Source organism: Xylocopa sonorina, chromosome 8, assembly GCF_050948175.1.
Source record: "Xylocopa sonorina isolate GNS202 chromosome 8, iyXylSono1_principal, whole genome shotgun sequence".
Taxonomy (NCBI): Eukaryota; Metazoa; Arthropoda; class Insecta; order Hymenoptera; family Apidae; genus Xylocopa; species Xylocopa sonorina.
Window position 1 is genome coordinate 4782741 of NC_135200.1, and position 20519 is coordinate 4803259.

The window sequence follows — 20519 nt, forward strand, 5'->3', positions numbered from 1 at the left end:
ATAAAAATCGATTACAACGAAGCATCTTGATTATACGCGAAACCGGTAAACCACGTTTCATAAGAGAGATAAGCGTTTCACCCTTGTTAACATTTTAACAACTTGCTTACCTTTCGTATTTACAGCGAAGCGAGTGCACGCGCAAGTTATTCGTGTAATAATCATTCTGATAATCAGAGTGCATCCAGAACTGCATGTCGATGCCTCTAATCTGCGTTGCGGCTGCGATTAAATTAATTAGGTCCGTGGAGGAACGCCTTATCTTTAAAGATGATGTTTAAATTTTACAGACGAACAAGTCGTGTTAATCACCGAGGTATCATTTGTTATTTTATTATCCCAATTATACGATAGAAGAAATTAATCTTAATTGAGGTTGATTAAACGTAAGGATGCGCTTTTCAAATTTTTCTGAAGGAAGCTAGATCAGCAAAATAATAACAGATGAAATATGGTTTATAATAACGCTATGGATGAAGTTAAAATTTAAGCCTAAGGCAACGTCAAATACGCTCCAGAGGACTCTACGAGCTTTTAACTATCTGCAACGCATATCGCGTGCTAGGATCCACTCGATCTTCCAAGACCAACCGCCGCTCATCAGCCATTCGTTTGTACAACGCTGATGCACGCTAATGTTGGCACGAAACGTACTTCAAAAATCCATTACGACAGAAGAATATACAGGGTGCTTCAATAATCGACAATAAATAATAATACATCTTCATAATAGGTAGAATTGAAGACATTTTCGAAAAATACTTAGGGACGGCTCGTGTATAGGCACTGCGGAGCTGCAGCTACCCCTATTTCCGCTTGATACTATCGAGAACATCTAATACAATAATTCTTCTTTCTTTAATTCTCTCTTTATACTTGTACAATATATAATCCTTGAATTTAAAAGTCAATAGCTATCCGTGAAACAAAAATCGTTATATGGAACTGTGCAACACGCACACTAATTACAGCCACGAGCCGCCACTGGAAGTACTAAATAAGAATGCAAATTTCGTCGATTTATTTCCAGTTTTACGTGATTTATAAATACTTCATTCGTACCTATTTTCATTATATTAAATCCACATACGTAAACACATTAACGTATCGCAACATATTGTCCGATATGCAACACATATCTGCTGTTACAATTGATTCCACTAAATCATATTATCCTACAAAACGTGACAATTTGGGAGTAATGTGAAACGCGTAAAAGTGTACAAAAATCCGAGAGAATTCGGGGAGAAAGTCTCATTCGAACGGTTACGAAAGTTCCAGAAGAGAGACTGTTCACAAGTAACGCACAGTAAAGAAGTTTCAAAGAAACGAATCCGTGAAGCAAGAGAGGGACAGCAGAATTTACGAGAGAATTTCGGGAACACCTTGTACGTCGACGAGAACACGTTTGCGCGATGCATGCACGAAGCACGGTTAGGCCCTCGAGGTCTTAACGGGCCTTACGCAACAGTCATCACTACTTGGAGCAATGGCTCCCGAAGGGGGAACCAGATCTCCTGGCATGGATAGTGAAAGCCATCGAATACCGCTCGCGATCACGCTACTCACGATCAGCGTTGACGGTGAACCGGTCAGATGAACGAAACGAATACGTCACGGTCATGTCTCTGATCGATGGCTAATTGAGCTACCTTCGATCCTCTCTGTCCGTCGAACGAAACGCCACACTGGATCACCTTAACTCTGTTGGGAATTATTCGTCGCATCGTATCTCGATTTCCGTGCGACAGTAAATTTTTATGGCCATACGATCGATAAAACGATGAACACTCGATTCATTTTGGTCAACGTAGCGAGTTTCGTTGGGATTAATATAAAAATTGTGATAGTAATATTTATGTATCATTAGTCGATATTAATATTTTTTTTTATGTAACGTTATTATACGTACATAATTATATCGATACGATCTTCTTAAAGTATATAAGTTATTGCAAGCTTTTAATAGCAGGACACGGAGTCCGCACGAATGTAAATCGTCCGATGGCCTCGCAAGAAAAATGTGTATCATCGAGCAGATCGCAAATTACGTAAGGAGAAAGGACGCAATCAGGTGAATTAAGTGAAATTGTCTGCCAGCCCGAGAAACCATTATACACCGCTTATTGTATTCAAACCGGATCGATTTTCAAAAATTTATGCTAACAGCTATAATTGTTAATCATCTGACGTTCCTTCCTTTCAAATCAAATCAGGGTGAAACTCGTTGAATGATGTATTTAGTATCGAATAATCGTTAAGGGAGGGAACAATTGGATCAATGGTGCAGAAAGTACGATGCTCGTGTGACACGAATCGTTTACACAGATTAAAAAATCACAAATTTTATCTGTGAACAAAATTTTCAATGTAATTAGTAACGTTTCTTTTCTCTGCTTTATCGCTGTACATTTTTTCCTCGTCGTTTACAAGCGTATTAAGTCGGTTACTGATCTCTCCATTACAAGTGGCCGCAACAAAGTAGCCGATACTGTAAATTTCCGGACCGTAGTATCCGTTTATATAAGGAGAAAGGTGTAATTAACGTGGAAGGTAGCATATGCAAAGGCCACTCATTTACGTAAGTGTATCACGGGTTTATTGTTCCTAAATGTAAAAAATTAAGCGTTACAGACGTATCGCTGAGTAACTGGCACCTTGTCTTTATTCAGTTCCTGCTCTTGTAGTAATCCTCGCTGTAACAACAATTGGACGACAAAAATTAGAATTTCGTAAACGAAACATTAAACCGGTACACCAGACGAAGCTTCGTGTAACCTCAATTAACTTTGTACGTTTATTACCCACGGTTAAGTTAAGTCAGATTACCTTGACCGTAATCAACGATAACGCACCTTACCTACGGTCGTTAAACAAAATTAATCGAGGTCGTTTCAGAGTTTCTAAAAAACCTAAAAAGCTAAGTCCAATAACGTGTACCCGTTATGTACACGATTAACCACTTAAAATTCCATCGATCTCGAGTAGAGTGACGAAAATCGGTGCAAGTCTTACCATCCAGGGACGTTCTCTGGGTCGGTACACTTGAAGCTGTCCTCGCTGTAAACGGTACCAGGCTCGCACTGTCCTTTCTGCGGGACCACGCCGTTTTTACAGATGTAGAACTTGGCACAGTCGTCCGGATGAGGGTAGGTTGGATGTGGCAGGATCCTGCCCAATGGTCCGGCCACGTCGCCGTCAGGGCAAACGAATCCGTCGTCGAGGACGTCCCTCTTGACGTTCTCGCACAGTCTGCTGGCATCCGCCGGCCAGACGCAACTGGACATCTTATCTTCGTAGATCAGGCCAGGTGGGCAGGGCATCGTTTGCGCAACGCCGTCGATGCAATTCACGAAACGATCGCAAGCGGTTGGGTCCTCGTGTTTGAAGTAGCCATTAGCGCGTGGACATCCTCTGCTTGCCTGCGGCTCCTCTGAATAATTAATGTCGGGATTTCGTCACAGATCTAATTCTCGAGTCGCGCTCAATTATAGTCCGTCGACAAATCGGTTTTTTATCTTGAAAATTGTTCGATTAGATTATTTGTATCAGCGTCTCCCTAAGGGTCCTCGTCGAGGGACACTTTTTAAGTTGGATAATTTTCTAGGAACACTTTGCGATTTTTGATAATAAAGGAGACAGTGCAATGCGAAATCGAAACGCTTGGCGATCGTTTGCGGAACACAGTTTGGGAAACTGTGCCTTCTATTGGTTTCAGTGAGAGGTTATTGGTAGCTTGTAGTAGCTGCTTGCTAATTGTTGCAATTCTAATCAATTAAAATGTTTCTCGCAGTTTCTTTTAATAGTTTTACTGATCACCAGAGTCTATTTTAAAATAATTCGCGTATTGCTATCATTATACGCTTCTTGATCGTGCTAACAAGCTTCCTTGTACCATACCCTTCGCGGAACATAATCTATCAGTTTTTACAAGTATTCGCGTATGTATTTAGCGGGCAGTGATGAAAGTGGGCATTAAAGCGCGGCTGCTTGTATCGTAACGAGGAAATCGATTCCGCTAACTAGCGAAACAAACAAATTTATTAAATCGATTACTCGACGTAAAGAAAAAGTTACAATACCAGTTTCCACGATCAGCGACGGAAAGAATTCACAGACTCGTGTCCTTTCGCCGAGATTCTTATGTACCGGCAGAAATGTGAAAGGTTAGCATGCAGATTTATCGTGGCGATAAATAAAAAAGAGCAAGGATCATCCAGCAAACGAGGAGAGGACGACTGGCCGCGTGTCCGAAGAGGAGTTCGAACGAGGGATCCGCGATGGAACCGGTCTATCCGAATTTATCGAACGTCTTGCGACAGTGGCGAGCCGATCTAATCGCAGCTCGTTTCCCCGTTCGCGTTCGAATAGATGGCGCACGCTCGAACGAAACCTGAATTCCATTTTTAGAGCAGAACGGGACGCGTGCTTTCGCAACGGAAAATCGGCACGAATTTTCGCCGGTTCGGGAATTCGATCCGCGTCCGGCAATGGAATCACGCGAGGACACAGAGGGTAACGCGAGCAGAATATCGTCGCGAGCGAGACTTTCACCATTGACTTCTCATAAGCTCGCTTCTGGAAATTCTTGGTAACGCTCGATCGGCACCTTTTCGCGATTGCATCTCGCCGCTCGATCCGTACGGTCGCGAGTAAACATTTTATCTGCGATAGGTGTTACTTTCGAATCGACGTTTACTTCACTCTTACGTCTTCTACGCAACGTTGCTCGAGAATTTATGCGCGAGAATTGTCCGAGGATGAATGGTTGCACGGTGGTCTGTGAAACGATCGAGCTATGCTTGGTATGTAGTTGGAAAATGAAGTTGAATTAAGCTGAATTCTTTCTTTGGTCTTTTCAGTGTTGCGCTCTTCACTGGACCCAAACGATGGACGATATTTAATTAAATCTGCTAATGAACGTTCGCGAAACGTTTAGTTAGAAACTCTATACGTAAAATAACCATTTTCTTACATCAGCCAGTCTACTTAACGATAATTGTTTATTCCAGAACATTTAGAAGCCCACGCGAACCATCCCCATTTTTTTCACCGGGTTTCGCGCGATGCGAAACGAATCAGAAATAGTAAATAATACGTAACTTACGGAGAAGATGTCTGTCGCCGCAGGGGACGTTCGCGGGTAAGTCGCAGAGCTCCTTCTTAGGGTTGTCGTCCCTGAAGACAAGGCCATCCTTGCAGAGCTTCTCTTCCGGCTTGCCATCCACGCAGACGTAATAAAGATCGCACTGTTCCGGATCCGGGAAGAAACCCTTCGATTCCGGACACCGAAACTGCGCCCTGCTCAAGGTCACTACACCGACCAACAAGACGAAGAACACTCGAAGATACATGCTCCTTCTCTCTACTCTTTCTCCTCTCGAAACTGTTAATCTAAAACCACGAGGACACGGCGAGAACGGAGAAAAAAAAAAAAGAAATGCACACGCTACGCTACGTTTCCCTTCTTCTTCCTCTTCGTCTTCTTCTCTTTCTTCCGCCTCCTCTTTCTCGTTCCTCGTCTCGAACGGTTGCTCGTCCTCTTTCCCTTACGATCCGTCGACAGCACGTAGCAACGTGGGTATGACGTTGAACGCAGACCTGAAACTGGTCCTGATTCGCCTGTCCGCCACGCCAGCTCTGCATCCTTTCTTGCATTTCACAACCCCCCACCCCCCTTTCGCCGAAACTCCTTTCTCGCTTGCTCTCCTATCGCCACTTTTCTTCGACGCACACGTCGACACACGTACCTACGTGACGTCGTCGCATACGTTCGCCTCGCTCGACTTTGCCTTAGCCATTCGTTCGTTCGTTCGTTCGTTCGTTCGTTCGTTCTTCGTTTCTACCTCGTTTGTACCACCCGTGGATTACTCGAACCGATGCGTATATTTCTGTCTACCAACGTCTTCCGGGTGCGCACCATCCACACCCTACCCTCTTGTCTACCATATAGATATTTATTAGGGAACGAATTAAATGGCCAGTATTTAAGTCTGCCTTTGGTCAGCATTTAAATCAACTTTTGGTCAAGATTTTGTTAATAGAAAGGTTGCTGTAAAGATAGTAAGCGGTTAGTTTAGATTGGGTTGGTTGGTTGAATTAATAAGTGGACGATATATAGCAGAGGAAACACAGTATTGAAGTCATTCCAGTGTAGACTCATTGTAAGTCGAAGAATAGTTAGATTTTTGACCAGTTGATATTAATATTACTACATGTGATGCATACCAGTAGATTTGCTTTCGATTCGAGTTAAGAAATTCTTTCTTTTCTACTCCTCGTTTATAGACAGTACTTCAATAAAATTTATAATTTTATTGTTGCTGAGGAAAGTTAAAATTTATGGTACCACGTGTGCTCGTACGTAAATAACTACTTAAAATACCTGCTTAATTTTGTCAGAGGATATAGGTATGCGTATACGAGGGGTAGTTTACTCTGAGCAGAGTAATGAAGGAAATGTCCATTGCAATAGTAAGGAAGTGAGTTTATTTGCCACTTAGTGATAGCGAGAAGTGTAACTAGATTATTTTTAAATCATAACCGGTTGCAGAGATTAAAATTGTGTTCTAAGTATACATATTACGTAGATCGATGTGTGTTTAATAATATAGAGAGAGATTTGCATATACAAAATTCGCTCGAATTCTGACACATATTTTTCAACCACTCGAATAAAAACTATTGCTGAACATTGCTCGAGCGGAGTAGGTCAACGTGGCCGAGCGTACTCGATCAAGGCGTGCCTTTCAAAAGCGGTGAAAAATATTTTAAAAAAGTGAAAGTCGTTCTGTCCAATTTTCCTAATCATTGCACAAGAAAAAATGCTGGACAGCATTTTACGCATACCGCGTGGCTTTTTATTAAATGAAACCGGTACACGTACGAAGCACGTCGCCGAGGAGACGAATGGACGTTCGCGTTTCAGCTTCATCACCGTTCATTCACAACGTTTCAGCAGAACGTTTACGTTCAGGTGACCAGCGAGAAACGGCGACCCGTTCTTTTATCAATCGCAACGATTTCACGCGCGTTTCATAAATTCCATTCGCTCGGACGCTTTGAAAGTGCCCGTCAATGTTAATATCGTTAGTTATCGCGTGCCTGCTTTCCTCTTCCGGGAGGGGTTCGAGTAAACGCGTGGCGCTTTACGACCTCGCGTAACATTCTTACGTCGCCTCCGTCCTCGCGATCCTTCTTCGACTCTTTTACGCAGATATTTCATCGAACATATCATTACATTCCTTGCTCTGATTCTTGCTAAATTCTGGTGAAATCTGGTCGATTATAAATTCGATCGTTCACGAATACGCTTTCATTCAACTTTTTAATTTTTCGTTCGTGCCTGCGAACAGATTTCTGCGCCCATAAAATCAAAAATAAGACCAAAAATAGGCGTCCTTCTGTCTTCGTTATTATATATTATTCTGACGAGTTTGTCTTTTCTTCTTTTCATGTTTCATGCTCGATAAATATTTAATAGCTCGATACAATTGCGGTATATTAAGTAACAATGTCCGCTTTGAATAATGGCAGGGGTTTCAAAGAGGCGATCGTGAGACACGTGTTAAACGTACGCTCGCCCACGCGACGCATCCCCCTAATCCTCTGACACTTTCTCCAACAGTTCCACGAGCCTCACGTTTCACGGCTGAGGCAAGAGATTCGACGCGCGCATTTTTGCAATTGTAGAATCGCGCGGCGGAACGACAGGACACGTACGCGCGCTGCCTACGTGTTGGGCGTGCGCCCCGATTGTGAAACGAGAAGAAATGATCGGGAACTTTCAGTGGTACCAATGAAACTGCCATTTCACTTTCTTCTTTCATCGAACGATCGCTTCTTAAACGGTGCCTGAGAAAGCAGAACAATTCCTGCGATCAATTACGAATACCAAACCGCGTGTTTGCACTTGCCAAGTAATAGGAATGTAACGCGGTGTATAAATGTGTTGCAAAAAATTGCTTGCTATCCTCTGCTACGTTGCACTGGTTTTATAGTTAATTCGTACATTTTACCAGCTAATTGTTACGTCACAAGTGAAACAATCAAATCTCAGGGGTCTTGATTGAAAAATCCCCATTTTTGAATAGTGAAAACTGCAGGTGAACTGCATGTGCGTTCATAGCACTCAAATGGCCCATTTCATTTTTATCCCCAAAGACGGCTTTCCACAGAAAATTTGTAACGATCAATTTTATTACCAATTTTAATTTTACGACCAATTTTACTAAATGGAAATGGAGAGTGTAGCAACTTCGCACTGTCCGTATATGAGCCATTCATTTCTCTCAAGAGACTCAATACTCTCAGCACCCTGATCCAGGCCAGAGATTTTCTTACCCCTGTAGGGTTGTCGTGAGTAACAAGTATGGTTTCTTAAGTCTAATATTTCTAGCCATGGCCATTCTCCCCGCTTGCCAAAATTGGAGAAAAAATCATTTTTTCCTGTGGAATTATGGTTTTCTCAATTCCAGCTTTGTGCAGTTTCGCTCCAGCATGCATGTCTACAAGAAGTTACATCAGAGACTCCACTCCTTACCCCTGTAAGGCTTTAAGGAAAATTCTCTGCCATTTTTGCAAGGCGGACCTAGGTTTATGTGAACTTTTTCTTTTACTTTTCAGGCGTAGTATCAGCTGTAAAAATTTCTCAAATCAGTAGTGAATCACCCTGTATATTGTACATCTATTGCCTCCCAGACTTCGTTTCCACTTCTCTTTCCTTATCCCTGCTGTTCTCTCTCATCTTAATTACAAAATTTTAGAGAATTGCTGATTAAATAAAGAAATTCTTTAATTTTCATTGAATAGAAAGAGTAAGATAAAGTATATCTCCCGCTTTAGAGGTAACAGAGAGAAAGATATATAAAAAGCTATAAGAAAGAGTGAGACAGTTGCTACTGACTCTACTGTAGAACCCCTGGCGCCATCTCTGTAAAAAGTGCTCAAACTGGTCGCTCAGCATTATCGACAGCGAAGTGAACTACTTGTGGCGTTACCGACGTTACCGACTTCCTTATATCAGCAGACACATTCACAGCCATCTACTACAGTCATCTAGATTTTCGTTAGGAAATTGTTTCAAAATTAATTTACGCCATCTATAAAAAAAAGAGACTCTCGTTTGCGACGTTTTTCAAATTAATTATTCACTTATTTCTGCGCCATCAAAGAGTACACATCACAATTGTCCTTTGCCAAAATCTAGATTCATATTTCTAAGCTTCTACTTCAGTTTACCTTATTTGTTAAAGTCTTGTTGCTGTTAAATAAAATTGTTATATGAAAGCGATCCAACGTGAAAGTTAATTAGAAGAAAATATTGTAGTCAACGGCCTCCACAAGTAGTTTACTTTGCTGGCGGTAACGAGACGCGAACACTTTGGGCACTTTTCGCAATAATGAAATTCAATTGTGTGTGCAGGTTTCCTACTCCATTTACTCGCGTAGACATGCAAGTACTTTGCGAGATGCAATTTAACGAGGAGTTGCAACGAGGCATTAGTGAATGCTACGTATTCCTGATTCTTGGATTACCAACACACTTGTGCAACGATTGCAACAAGAAATCTGCATGCCTGAGGCAATGGGTGCAAGCTTCACAACCAATTATTGTTGCACCCTACATTACACTATTGTAAATTTATGTAAATAATTAATGTTAACGTAAGATGTATTATACATAAATAATTTACAACAATTAGGTTGTAAGAGCATTTCTGTGATCTGTACGTTGTTTCCGAGTTACAATAAACGTTTTATTATTGTCAAGTAATTGTTTAAACATTATTAACCTGCTCCAACGATCCTACAGTGACCAATCCCATTCCTTAAACGAGAAAAAACTCGTAAAAACAGGCCTGGTCATAATTAAATTGAAATTTCTGAAATTTGAATTTCCCGCGCTTTTCTCGGATACCTCCTCGCACATCATGTTCTCCTGATACAAAGTCCGAAAACCGGGTTTTCGATAGAAAAATCACTGAAACTTGGCGGTTCCTGGAAAATGACGTCATTTCTAAGAATCGCCAAAATTCCAGGAATTCCCAATGACGTCATTTCCAAGAAGTGGCACGTTCGGATACCTCCTGTGACGTCATGTTCTCCTGATACAAAGCCGGATTTTCAAGATTTCGGTCGAAAAATCGGCAATGTATCAGGAAAACATGACGTCATAGGAGGTATCCGAATAGTGCCATTTCTTGGAAATGACGTCATCGAGAATTCCTGGAATTTCGGCGATTCTTGGAAGTGACGTCATTTTCCTGGAAGTGGCACGCATACCTCCTCACTACTTATGTTCTCCTGTTACAAAGTCGGATTTTCAAGATTTTGGTCGAAAAATCGGCAATGTATCAGGAGAACATGACGTCATAGGAGGTATCCGAATAGTGCCACTTCTTGGAAATGACGTCATCGAAAATTCTTGGAATTTTGGCGATTCTTGGAAGTGACGTCATTTTCCTGGAAGTGGCACGCATACCTCCTCACTACTTATGTTCTCCTGTTACAAAGTCGGATTTTCAAGATTTTGGTCGAAAAATCGGCAATGTATCAGGAGAACATGACGTCATAGGAGGTATACGAAAAGTGCCACTTCTTGGAAATGACGTCATCGAGAATTCCTGGAATTTCGGCGATTCTTGGAAGTGACGTCATTTTCCTAGAAGTGGCAAGCATACCTCCTATGACGTCATGTTCTCCTGATACAAAGTCGGATTTTCAAGATTTGGTCGAAAAATCGGCAATGTATCAGGAGAACATGACGTCATAGGAGGTATCCGAGTTTTGCCACTTCTTGGAAATGACGTCATCGAGAATTCTTGGAATTTCGGCGATTCTTGGAAGTGACGTCATTTTCCTAGAAGTGGCGCGCATACCTCCTCATTACTTATGTTCTCCTGTTACAAAGTCGAATTTTCAAGATTTTGTTCGAAAAATCGGCAATGTATCAGGAGAACATGACGTCATAGGAGGTATCCGAACGTGCCACTTCTTGGAAATGACGTCATCGGGAATTCTTGGAATTTCGGCGATTCTTGGAAGTGACGTCATTTTCCAGGAACCGTCAAGTTATCTGGGATTTTTCAACCGAAACCCCGAGAATCGGACTTTGTATCAGGAGAACATGAGAGGCAAGGAGGTATTTTACTATTTCGTAGAAAATGACGTCATTTCCAGGAATTGCTAAGGTGGTAGCAACTTCAGTTAGTCATTTTAGGATAGGTGATTAGGCAGGGAACGCTCTTTAAAATGCCATTTTTAGGTCATTAAAGAATTAAACGCATAATTAACTGTAACGAATATTTATTGAAACCTTGTTACAACTTACATGCTAAGTGATATAAACTATTCTTATAATTAATTTACAATACATCTTATAGTAAGAAACTACACAGACAACACAGCAAATCAAATAACACTTGAGAAGGCAGCAGAGTATCACGGTGGCATCCCCAGGTTCCGTAACGTCACAGGAGTATCATCAGATTTTAGGGTTCTGCTGATTAAATAAGGAAATTCTTTAATTTTCATTAAATAGAATGAGTTAGATAAATTATATCTCCCGCTTTAGAGGTAAGAGAGAGAAAGATATATAAGATAGCTATAAGAAAGAGTGAGACAGATGATGCCTACCTTGCTCTAGAACCCGTGGCGCCATCTCTGTGAAAAGTGCTGAAACTGCTCGCTCAGCGTTATCGACAGCGAAGTGAACTACTGAAGCACTAGCGCCATCTCTCGGAGAAATGCTGAAACTAGTCGGTAATTAGTCTGAGTGCTTCTCGTAGAGATGGCGCCACGAGTAATAAAATGGAATTTTTTAATCCGAGTTCCCGCATGCGTAGTTATTTATAATCCGCGTCAGGTGTGATAATCGTTTATGTACATACAGAAAAGTTATGCAAGAAGAGTAAGAGATTTAAATTTGGATCTGTATTCGAATTTGAATGACTAAAAACATGATAAACGTGACGCGGATTATTGTGAAATTGAGCGCTGTCACTACTGTAGGCTTCGGTGGTTGGTATTTGGGCAAATATTCGGAACGGGAGCGACATTTGAATGCGGAAATAAGAGACAGTGGAAGAGGTGTCCTCTCGAATGTAAACATCACACGAATGCCTGGTCTGCCCTTATTTGGGACTGTTTCTGCAGCCACTGCATACGTGCCCGCAGAATTGGACTCGAACATGGGCTCGAAAATGTCGACGGCTACGAGGGTATCTGAAGTAAGCTCGTGGTATTTAAATAACATTTAACCTCAACGATGCTTAAGTATGTTGACAATTGTATTTGTCACTTATAATTATGATAGTACTGTCTCTTATTCAGTTAATCATATCTTAAAGTAAAATGATGTACTCTTTTTTATTTCTAAAGATTATGAAATATGGTTTCCCTGGATTAGATCAGGTTAGATCATTCGACAATTTCGTCCTTTCATATGACAGAAGAAATAGAGTGGCGCATTGGGTTTTCGAACATTTGAATAAAGATAATTTACAATCGACTAAGGAGATATCGCGTAGTAACTGTGAATTTAGGCCTGATCCAAGCATACATCCATTTTTTAGGTAAATATTCACGTTCGATGGTTGTATAATGCTCTTGGATTAATATTTTAACAATTTACTTGGAAACTAGATCGGATAATAGCGATTATAAAAGGAGCGGTTACGATCGGGGACATTTGGCAGCTGCTGGAAACCACAAGTGTTCTCAAAACGCCATCGATCAAACGTTCTATTTATCGAATATGGCTCCACAAGTCGGCGTAGGTTTTAATAGGGATTCGTGGAATAGATTGGAGAAATACGTTAGAAATTTGACTCAAGTTTATAAAGAAGTTTATGTTTGCACCGGGCCTTTGTATTTGCCGAAGTAAGTTGAACGCCTATTTTCCACACGGGTCTATGTTATTTTGCATTTATTATTATTACAGAGTAGATATTGATGGGAAGAAGTATGTTCGATATGAAGTTATTGGCTCGAATCATGTAGCAGTACCCACTCATTTTTACAAAATAATTGTTGGCGAAACTCATGATTCACATTTAGAAATGGAAGCATTCGTAATGCCAAATGCCCCTATAGATGACAATACACCATTAACAAATTTTCAGGTAAATTGCAGTATGCCATGTTTATGTACAGTCATGCACAGTGTATACGATAGTTTTGGTTCTAGTCCCATCATTAAGCAGTGCATGATTGTATAATAATCTATATTAAACATGAGCAAATAAATAATGGTAAAGAACGTTATTATATACATAATAGGTACCACCAGAGAGTGTAGAACGTGCTGCTGGGCTTCTATTTTTTGACAAGATCTCACGTGATAAATTGATCAAAATAAATGGAAAGAAATCTTAATAACTATAACATTAGATTAAGTGATCAAAAGTTGAGGTAGACAGAATTTTTGAATTTCTTAAACTCAGCTGTCTAGTCCAAGTGTTTTAGATATATAATATTATTTTTATAAATAATATTTTTGTGTATACCTTGATATTGGAAATGTAGTTTATTTAAACTATATATTTATACATGATACTTCACATAATTAACATATCTTCAGGAATCTCTATGTTTTTTTGTAGTGCAAAACGATATTACTTTATGCGAACGATTATTACAATATGAATGTTGAATGATTTTAATGCAAATATTATCTAGTATGTGTAGTTTCTTATAAATGAAGATTACAAAATTTGAAGGTGAACTAATTATTTTTAAATGAAACATTATTGTATAATTTGCATTCCGAAACTATAATACATTTATGTATATATCATTTTTCCATACATTGTACATAGTCTAGAACCTATTCAAGTCATGTAAGTTAGGTGAACCATCATGTATATATGTACATAATATTTAAACAAATATAGAAATAGTTGAAATGTCTTTCATATTTTTTATAATTAATATTTACCTAAGAAAAAAAGTAGAGATAAACAGTTACAATAATTGTATATATGTATGTACATTGCACTAGTTGTATTTATTTTCAATTGGAAATGAACAAATATATTTTGGTGTGTATTAAAGTTTACAAAACCCCTTTGATGATTCTATTTCAAAACTATACGTATGCAATAATTTCTATGTAGAAATATTTTTTACACTTCTTTTATTGGACGATAGAATAATATACTACATGAAACTATTTAAATTTTTATTATTTTTTGTACATTTAGTGTGAATTGTGATAATTATTTATGCACAATAATTTTATCTTTTCATAAAGTAAGTACTCACGTGAAAAGCGCATGCACACATTACTTAGTACCCAAAATTTCAGTCTTGCAAAAAACATTAATGATATTCACTTTATAATACACGTTAAACGAAAATCCTTCTTAACTTACAATAATGCAATACAATTGTCCCTATCTTCTCAAATATAAACTATTCACATAATCAATCATGTGCTTGTTTTGATTGATACCTCAATTACATAATGCATCAATTGCTGTAGTGAATTCATTGTCAGTGTTCCCATATTCGTATATACTACATTTATTAAAGATTAACATGTGTGCTTGTATTAAGCACGCTCACCCTATTTTCCAACAATATCGGTACATATTCTGTGATTAAAAATTTCCTTTCTACATCATTATAACGGCCAGGGGAGAGGGGGAAGTGAGAATCCATTCTTTATGCTTTTTGCGATGATGATACCACTTTATAATTATCAGGATATATTAGCACGAATATCTAAATCGGTATTTTTATTCTTTCAATTTTTGGTCTTTTTTTTAAATTGTAGAAGCCTGCTTCTAATTTTTTAGGCAGTAGCAAAGACTGAATTCTCATTGTTTTCTCTCCGATTCTCCAATTCAACATGATATGAAGGAGTCCTAATTTTGATTTCTATAAAGCGAAAATATAGTACATCTAGGCCAGTATATTAGAGAAAGATAATAACAGCAATACGTTAATCCTTTCTTTCCTGTGAAGAATTATTGTTCTTGGCTATTGATAAAAACGATGACACCTTCTTTATTTACGGCTATATTATCATTTATACTTTAACAGACAAGAAAATTTCCTCGCTATTACTTTGGTCGTGGTAGTAAATAATCACATACAAAATAATATTCGTCGTTATAAATACTATATTCATATAAAATGCTAATGGTAGAATTGTTATTAATATTCTTCAACTTATCATCTAATTTATGTACAAAATGAACTAGCGCGTCGATACTGGAAAGCGTGCGAGTGCACGAATGATTAATCCGTGTTAACTTTTACGATATTTTTACAAAGTATCTTCGCCGTAAGTCGTAATATATCTCTACATTCTATTAATATTTCAAAATATCTGTATCATAGATGCCTGAATGAAAACTAGCAAGTAAAACAATCGTAATGAATATCATTATGCTTCAGAGATCCCCGATGTAACATTTACGTTTAACACTTCTTTTTTTTTTTTTTGGAATGCATACACCTCCTTCTATGCATTAAATTTACTGCTTATAAATAAAAGCTTTAAGTAGAGTCGATTAGGCACTAAAATGGACGGGTTTCGTTTCTTAGGAGCTTCGTTTCGAGTATTGCTTGTTAAGGACACTTAATGAAGTTTTAAGTACACTTTGCATAGGCTACGTGATTTGTTCGAATTAATAATATGACTAATGTACAAATGTTATAGTACATTCTCCTTTTCACTGTTACGTTTCTAATAAATCCCCTTAGCGATTTATTCTCCAATAATTTTAATGCACATTCCGATTTTGGTATCCGTCTTACACTCGATTTTTAATTTTCTAGGCAGTTTTGATACGTTTCATCTTAAGCGTCGCTTTCATCTTTAGCGTCGATCTCGTTCTTTTCTTTTTTTCTTTCTTCAAATTAGGAATCATGTCTCATATTGCTTACTTGACTCTTCGTGTCAATTTGATAGTAGGGCGATAAGGTAGTGTGGACTAGAAAACGCGCGATGAAACCTCATATATTTCACTTGCCGTTTGAAAATAGTCCTGTCGGTAGGATTCCTCCCATTTTCTCCTTTGATGTCGACAAGTACTGGTGGTAAAGATGCATATTCTCGATAGACTAGGATTTGACGAGACACGTAACATCCATACCGTGCCCTTTCGTCACGAGAAAAATAATTCTTAGATTAATCTCTCTTCGGGTGGTGGCTTCATCACATTGTCCATTTCTACACGTGGATTACTGAATTCTTGAGCACTTGGACTATATGTTCCTCGAGTAGCTCGTTTCTTTCTAGCCATCATGAATAACGCGACTAAAGAGCCAGCCGCGATAAGGAATAAACATCCAACAATAGGACCAACGATTACCGCTATATCAAGCGCTTGACTACCCAAAAAGTGACTCGTCTAAGAAACAGAATAGAAAAAAATTTATTACATTTTTCTTGAAGAATTTTTGTTTAAGAATATTAAAATGTACCTCTGTACAATTTTGTCCGTTATATTCTGGCGTACACTGACACTTGTACCCACCGTCTTCGCTGCACTGACACGTACCTCCGTTTTGACAGTACTCCTGGTAAGAGAAATTAATGTCGTGTAAAATATAAAGTATGCTAATAATTACATTTAGTAGACAAGAGAAACAGTACCTCTCTACAGGGATCCACCATTCCGCAGGTGTATCCGCAGTAACCTGGCTTACAAATACACTGATAGGTTCCTAATAAATTTTCACAGCGTCCATAGCCGCAGTTCGTCGCTGGATCTTGACACTCGTCGATGTCGTACAAACAATCGGGCCCTGTATAGCCTGTACCATTACAATCGCAAGTGTAATTATTTATACCGTCGTAGCACTTCCCATCGTTCTTACACGGTACATTCCCTTCTGCATCTGGTGCGCAATCATCGATATTAATTTCGCAATATAGCCCAGAATATCCAGGTGGACAAGTGCATCGAGGTGTCTAGTAATGCAAAGTAATAGATTGTTACCAATTATTTGTACGGCTAATTTTGTCTTAAATTATATAGAACGTAGCAATAGTCGTTGCTACATTTTGGGTGCATTGACGAAAAACATAAGTCGTAACAAAAACTGAATCGTATTCACACCTGATCCAAAATTTCGCATCTTCCACCGTTTTGACACCTAGCGATGCAATAAGGAGTATCACAAATTGGGCCCTCGTAACCGTTTGTACAAGCACAAGTAAAATTATCACCAGTTTGTGGATTCACAACGTCTGTGCAACGGCCACCGTTTTTACAAGGCTCGTTGTCACAAGTAATTAAGCGGTAGCTTTCGCATCGATCGCCAGTAAATTGATCCGGGCATTCGCAACGGAAGTATCCAGGAAGATTTATGCACACGCCATCGTGCTCACAAGGTCGAATCGTTACGCATTCATTTATATCGCTATCGCACCTGACATGAATTAATAAAATTAATTAGCAAGTATGGAGGACAGAGACATATATTCCGCTAGCTAACTTATTAATTTTGCACAATATTTCTGTAGCTATCAGATTTCTTTTGTGTCTTGTGTCTAATAAAATAGATTATATACTAACAACCATCCTTGCCAGCCGCTATTACACACACACGTGTAATTAGCAATACCATCGACACACGTCGCTCCATTCTCGCATTTATTATCAATGCATTCGTCGATGTTAAAGGAACAATCGTCTTCCTTATATCCCGCGGGACAATGGCAAATGTAACTGCTGGTTTTATCAAGACAGTAGCCGTCATTTTTGCAATCTGAGTCAAAACAAAGTTGACAGCCTATGCTATCGTGATGCGTTGAGTTATTCTCTCGCAACGCTAAGTACTCCAGAGGTGTAAAATTAGCGTTTTGATAAATTTCTTCATATGTAAAGTAAGGTAAAAGCATGCTACCAATTCTCACTTCGCCAAGACATCCCTTAAACGCTTCTCCTATAAAGTATAACATATTTTTCAATTATAAATGATGTCAAGTATAAGAAGTTATGTTGGTTTCTACGTTACACGCAAATAGCTTTGCTTTTTGTAGATTAATTCCTATAGATAAAAAGTGATATGGCTAATTGCGACTAATTAGTGTAATGTATATTAAATATTATTATATTATTAAATATGATTATATTAAATCATATTACCTGACATTACGTTATAAGGTGGAGGAGCGGTGGTCAATGTGCGTTCAGTAAAATCTATCGAATTTTCATTAATACCACTTCTATTCTCCAAGCTCTGTTTTCCAGTTCCGATTGTCACGTAGCTATGCTTGTTCGAGAGAGTAGAACCAAGCCCACCAAGAGTAACCGTTCCGGTAACCAGTAGATCGTACCATAAAGAAAAACTGAAATTCGGGCTAACATGCGATGCGTACTCCTCGTTCGCGTTTGCGTAACCACATTCCATGGAGTTGTTGTTCAATCTCAACACTATAGACGTCCAATTTCCGTCGGGCTCGGCTTTGCCGAAAGCCAGTATTCCTTGATTTTGTATGTCCAAACGCCAGGACACCGTAATCTTGTCCTTGTAAACGGAAACGGTGAAATGTTGGTCCCCGATACGAGGCGCGATGTGCATCAGCGTACCACCAGTATTCGATCGATACGTAATTTGTATAGTGTCGATCGTTGAATCTGACATGTTCCTTTCTTCCACCTGATTGTAAACGTAGGTGAAAAATGTAGTCGCCCCATTGAAAGTGGCATTGGCAATACATTCATAGCCGTCGTCTAGGTTTTGACACTTCGATCCGGCAGGGCAGTCTTGCAGCTGACAGAATTCCATTTCCTGGCAAGTTTTGCCGGTATACCCTCGTGGACATTGACACCAAAAGTCGTTCCACGTGACATGGCAAGTTCCATTGTGATTACACGGATTGCTCACGCACACGTTATCCGACACTACGCCTTTGAGAACTTTGTAGTAGTCGAAACTAACATTACCAAACTGTATTAGAGTGGGTATATCGTTTGCCTAAAAAAATTATTCACTTCTTCAATTGATTTGATCAACGTTTTAGTTTGTGAACATGAATTTTTGTTTAAATAATGTATTCTTACCTTTAAAGGGAAAAATTCAACGACCATAGTGCCAATACCATTGGATATCTGGACATCTTGAATGACTCCTTTGAAGTTAATTTGCGGTGCTTGCGACACTTCGATTTGACGATTATCAACCTGTCGTATGTATCTCGATGCTTGTGGTAGACCTCCCAAGTATAAGACGGTTACATTCAATTGGCCAGAGGCACTGATGGTCTTACGGAAGTATTCGGTACCGTTAATCTTCACTTGTACCAACGTTACATTTCTAATCACTTGTATCAGATGATTATTGCCATCGTTCAGTTTTACACCACCGACCGTGTAAGCTTCCGTACCATTGAATTGAATTCTAACAAGCAATTCACCTCCCTCTAATTGAGCTGCTATGTATGTCTTCTCTTGAGGTTTAAGCTCCGTCTGCGGATTCGGCTCGGATCCTAAATAAAATATATCACCCCTGTCTTGTCTCGTGCGAATGAACATGGAGATGTCGACGATCGATCTGACCGCCTTTCTGGCCATATCGGATACTTTCACAGTTACGTATCCGTTTGTGATATTCTCGTATCCAAATGTGGCTGCTGTCATGTTATATTGACAGGTGTATCCAAGATATGGCCTTTCGCATTTGCAGGAAAAGTCGCGCCATCGGTCGGTGCAGTGACCACCGTTTTTGCAACGATTTGGGGAACACTGAGCCTCGCGTGGACATCCAGGCTCAACGTCTTGCATGTATACGGTCTTCGAAGAAGTGCCAGAATACACCTAAACAATGATAATTGTATAAAATTTGGCGCACGAATCAAGTATATTTGACGGATTTCTATCATTATTATTAGACGTATTTATTCGTATTAGCATCCCATTTAAACGTTATTTTATGAATTAGAAGTACAACCTACCCACTCTCCATTAATAACAACGTCCTCGGTACATCCCACAAAGAATGATGGGCCATGGGTTAATCGTCGCAGGTAACTGGTGGTACCGCCAACGTACGTCATTGGAAAAGACGTGTGATTCGAATTGGAACCTTCGTTCAAACTAATAGGATAGATCGTTTGCTCCTCGTTGGCTGAAAGTACTAGATGCGTGGCATTGATCGCGACAAATACTTTCTGCCAAGTGGAATCGTTCAAACCACTGCCGATGAACACGCCCTCCCATTTGTTCAGAAGGCTCGAGTGCAGATTCAATTTTCCATTAACAAGTTCAAGAATATAAAACGTCGAGCCTTTCCCAATAGCGAGCAATCCATTTGGTAAAGTAGTTCGAAAACGGAACTGTATGTCGTATCCTTCGTCTCGAGTAGTATTTACTAAAACGTACGAGCTGCCGTTTAAGGACATTGTCGTCACCTATTAAAGAAAGCAAAGCGGAGAGTTGTATAAATGGAAAAGGCAATGAATTTTAATTTTTATATTTACGCACCTTGATTTGTGAAGTATATTTTTATGTAAGATATAACAAGTGCAATTAAACTGAGCGAACGGTGAATTTAACTAA

The 20519-nt window shown here is 39.3% G+C and overlaps 4 protein-coding genes across 5 annotated transcripts in view; 2 read left to right on the top strand and 2 right to left on the bottom strand.

Annotated features, from left to right (window-relative positions):
- Positions 1-9578, top strand: part of Arfip (ADP ribosylation factor interacting protein arfaptin) — a 122163-nt gene extending 112585 nt beyond the window's left edge. Inside the window, exon 7 of the mRNA XM_076899492.1 lies at positions 9567-9578. The gene's annotated coding sequence lies outside the window, so the exon portion shown is untranslated. The remainder of the gene's footprint in view (positions 1-9566) is intronic.
- On the bottom strand, positions 2583-5409 carry LOC143425971 (protein obstructor-E). The gene is made up of 3 exons (XM_076899066.1): positions 5108-5409; positions 3016-3433; positions 2583-2696 (listed from the first exon to the last, which is right to left on the bottom strand). Exons 1-3 carry the CDS (start codon positions 5352-5354, stop codon positions 2669-2671), a joined length of 693 nt encoding a protein of 230 aa, XP_076755181.1. The 5' UTR covers positions 5355-5409; the 3' UTR covers positions 2583-2668.
- A 2349-nt stretch (positions 9579-11927) lies between the features above and the next one.
- Positions 11928-13508, top strand: Endog (endonuclease G, mitochondrial). Its single transcript, XM_076899493.1, has 5 exons — positions 11928-12230; positions 12382-12575; positions 12646-12882; positions 12944-13124; positions 13282-13508. The coding sequence occupies exons 1-5, from the start codon at positions 11949-11951 to the stop codon at positions 13375-13377; spliced, it is 990 nt and encodes a 329-aa protein (XP_076755608.1). The 5' UTR covers positions 11928-11948; the 3' UTR covers positions 13378-13508.
- A 1602-nt stretch (positions 13509-15110) lies between these two features.
- Positions 15111-20519, bottom strand: part of Crb (cell polarity complex component crumbs) — a 30729-nt gene continuing 25320 nt past the window's right edge. For both annotated transcript variants that reach the window (XM_076899937.1, XM_076899936.1), the window contains 8 exons: positions 19916-20371; positions 19026-19778; positions 18108-18939; positions 17535-17904; positions 17076-17388; positions 16610-16927; positions 16438-16533; positions 15111-16364 (listed from right to left, as the gene is read on the bottom strand). In XM_076899937.1, the coding sequence (XP_076756052.1) occupies positions 16137-16364; positions 16438-16533; positions 16610-16927; positions 17076-17388; positions 17535-17904; positions 18108-18939; positions 19026-19778; positions 19916-20371 (3366 nt within the window). In that variant the 3' untranslated portion in view covers positions 15111-16136. The remainder of the gene's footprint in view (positions 16365-16437; positions 16534-16609; positions 16928-17075; positions 17389-17534; positions 17905-18107; positions 18940-19025; positions 19779-19915; positions 20372-20519) is intronic.